At 65.1% G+C, this 2,312-nt stretch overlaps 1 protein-coding gene across 1 annotated transcript in view; it reads right to left on the reverse strand.

Annotated features, from left to right (window-relative positions):
- The window catches only part of TBX21 (T-box 21), an 8,330-nt gene extending 6,190 nt beyond the window's left edge, over positions 1–2,140 (reverse strand). The window contains exons 1-3 of the mRNA XM_014958929.1: positions 2,118–2,140; positions 774–928; positions 62–183 (exon numbers count right to left, since the gene is read on the reverse strand). Coding sequence (XP_014814415.1) covers positions 62–183; positions 774–928; positions 2,118–2,140 — 300 coding nt within the window. The remainder of the gene's footprint in view (positions 1–61; positions 184–773; positions 929–2,117) is intronic.
- Between the last annotated feature and the right edge of the window lie 172 nt (positions 2,141–2,312).

A 2,312-nucleotide genomic window follows, 5' to 3' on the forward strand; every position in this document is an offset into this window, starting at 1 on the left:
GGGTGGGGGGACACGGGGGGGACCCGGTAGAGCCCGGCGTGGTGGCGGTGGGACCCCTTACCTGGCCGACGTTGTTGGATGCCCCCTTGTTGTTGGTGAGCTTCAGCTTCCCGAAGGAGACCTCCTGCCGCATCCAGTGGGCGCCCGTGTTGGGGGAGTCGGGGTGCAGGTAGAGGCGGTTCCCTGGGGAAAATTTGGGGTTGGGGGGGTTAGTCAGCAGGGATCGAGGGGAGATCTGGAGGTGCTGGAGCGAGGGCAGAGGAGGGCAACGAAACTAGTGAAGGGCCTAGAAGACAAATCATATGAAGAGCGGCTGAAGGAGCTGGGGCTGTTCAGTATGAGGAAGAGGAGGCTGAGGGGAGACCTCATCACTCTCTACAACTACGTGAAAGGACACTGTAGAGAGGTTGGTGCTGGTCTCTTCTCACAGGTAATTAGTGACAGAACGAGAGGGAACGGCTTCAAGCTCCAACAGGGGAGGTTTAGATTGAACATTAGGAAGGAATTTTTCACCCAAAGAGTGGTCGGGCATTGGAACAGGCTGCCCAGGGAGGGGGGGGAGTCCCCATCCCTGGCTGTGTTTAAGGGCCGTTTAGATGCAGTGCTGAGGGACATGGGGTAGGGGAGGACTTTGTAGAGTAGGGGAGATGGTTGGACTCGATGATCCCAAGGGTCTCTTCCAACCTCAATGATTCTATGATGGGGTTACCCCCTGCAAGACACTGCGAGGAGGAGGAAGGAGGATGAAGGGGAGGGGTTTGGGGGGTCCATACCTGGCATGTTGCCCTCGGCTTTCCCACACTGCACCCACTTGCCCCCCTGGTAACGCCAGTGATGCTGATCCACCAGCACCACGTCCACGCAGACGCTGTAGTGGGCCACGGGGTTGAGCCCCGAGAGGTTGAAGCTGAGGAACGGGAACATGCGCCTGGGGAGGGGACGGAGGCACCGTCACTGTCACATCACCCCCCCACACCTCACCCTCACCCCCCCCAGCTCAAGGGTTGGTGGCTCTGCCCTGCAGAGGGGTGATGGGGAAACTGAGGCACCGTGATGCCTACCAACCCCCTCCCTCCCCTTCCCGTGCCCGGCTGGGTGCCCGTGAGAAGCTGACTGACCCCAGCAGCTGGGGGATGCTCTAGGGGCCGATCCCCCCCCCCCTGCCCCCCCCCAGCCCCGGCATCTTCCTCCCCCTCCCCAAGCACCTTCCGGATCGGAAACCAACACCGCTGCTATTTCGGGCTGGGCGCCAGCCTGCGCCAAGGGCAGGAAGGGGACGGGATGGGATGGACAGGGGGGGGGCACCCTGCAGCCCCAGGGGCTGCCACGGTGGGCCCCCCCCATAAGGCTGCACCCTGCTTTCTCCCTACACCCGTGAGGGACCCCAAATCCCAGCCCTGGGCTGGGAGATCCGAGCCCCTCCTGCAATTTCGGTCTCCCCTTTTCCATCACTGGCCCCAGTAGCCCCAGTTGCCGGCCTGGGTTCGCAGCAGGGGTTGGGGGCACTGGTTCAGCGCCCCCCCACCCCGCCCCAGCAGAGCTCAGCTCTTCGACTGCAGCATTTTGGGGTCTACTGGGGTTTTGGGGTTTGGTGGCCAGAGCTGGAAACCAGCCCCGGCACCAGCCCCGGTGGCCTCACTGCCCGGTCACCCCATTAGTGCCACCCGCCTTAACGAGCCATCGCCGGTGGGGGAGCAGGATGGAGCCCCCTCCCCAGACAGACACTGGGGGCACAGAGGGCCCTCAGCCCTCCTCCCAGCTTTGCTGGCTGCGACACGCACAGTGTGATGGGGGAATTCATCCTGCCCCCGCTGGGGGATGAGGGCTGGGGGGGCTGCAGCCCCACACACCCCCGGCCCCCTTCCTCTCTCCTCCCCTCTTCCTCCCTCCCTCGGGCTTTGCCGCTTCCCGTCTGCCGGTACCCGGTGGGTGAGGGTGGGGGGCGGCCGGTGATGGGGGGAGACTGGTTTCACACCCCCCCCCTTCTCCCCATTTCCTCGAAGCGCTGGCGTTTCTCATAAAGCGGGTGCCAGGGCTTCTCCAAAAGGGCCCCGGAAAGCCGTGCCCAGCCAAGGGGTCCCGTGTGGGGCTGGGGGGGCTTCCACCTGCCCCCATACCAGGAGAGACCCCAGGTGTCCATGCCGGGTTTGGGCAGGGAGGGTGGGCTGCTCCCCAGAGCCCCCATCCCAGCAGGAATGAGGGATGGAGCCGGCTGTGGGGCTGCCCCCCAGCAGGATTCACCCCTGGCAGGGGGGGGGGGGGGGGGGGTTGGGGGGGGGGGCTTTCCCTGCCCCGCCGGCCCCTGCCCCCCC

The sequence above is a fragment of the Calidris pugnax genome, unplaced genomic scaffold, assembly GCF_001431845.1.
Source record: "Calidris pugnax isolate Ruff unplaced genomic scaffold, ASM143184v1 scaffold335, whole genome shotgun sequence".
Lineage (NCBI taxonomy): Eukaryota > Metazoa > Chordata > Aves > Charadriiformes > Scolopacidae > Calidris > Calidris pugnax.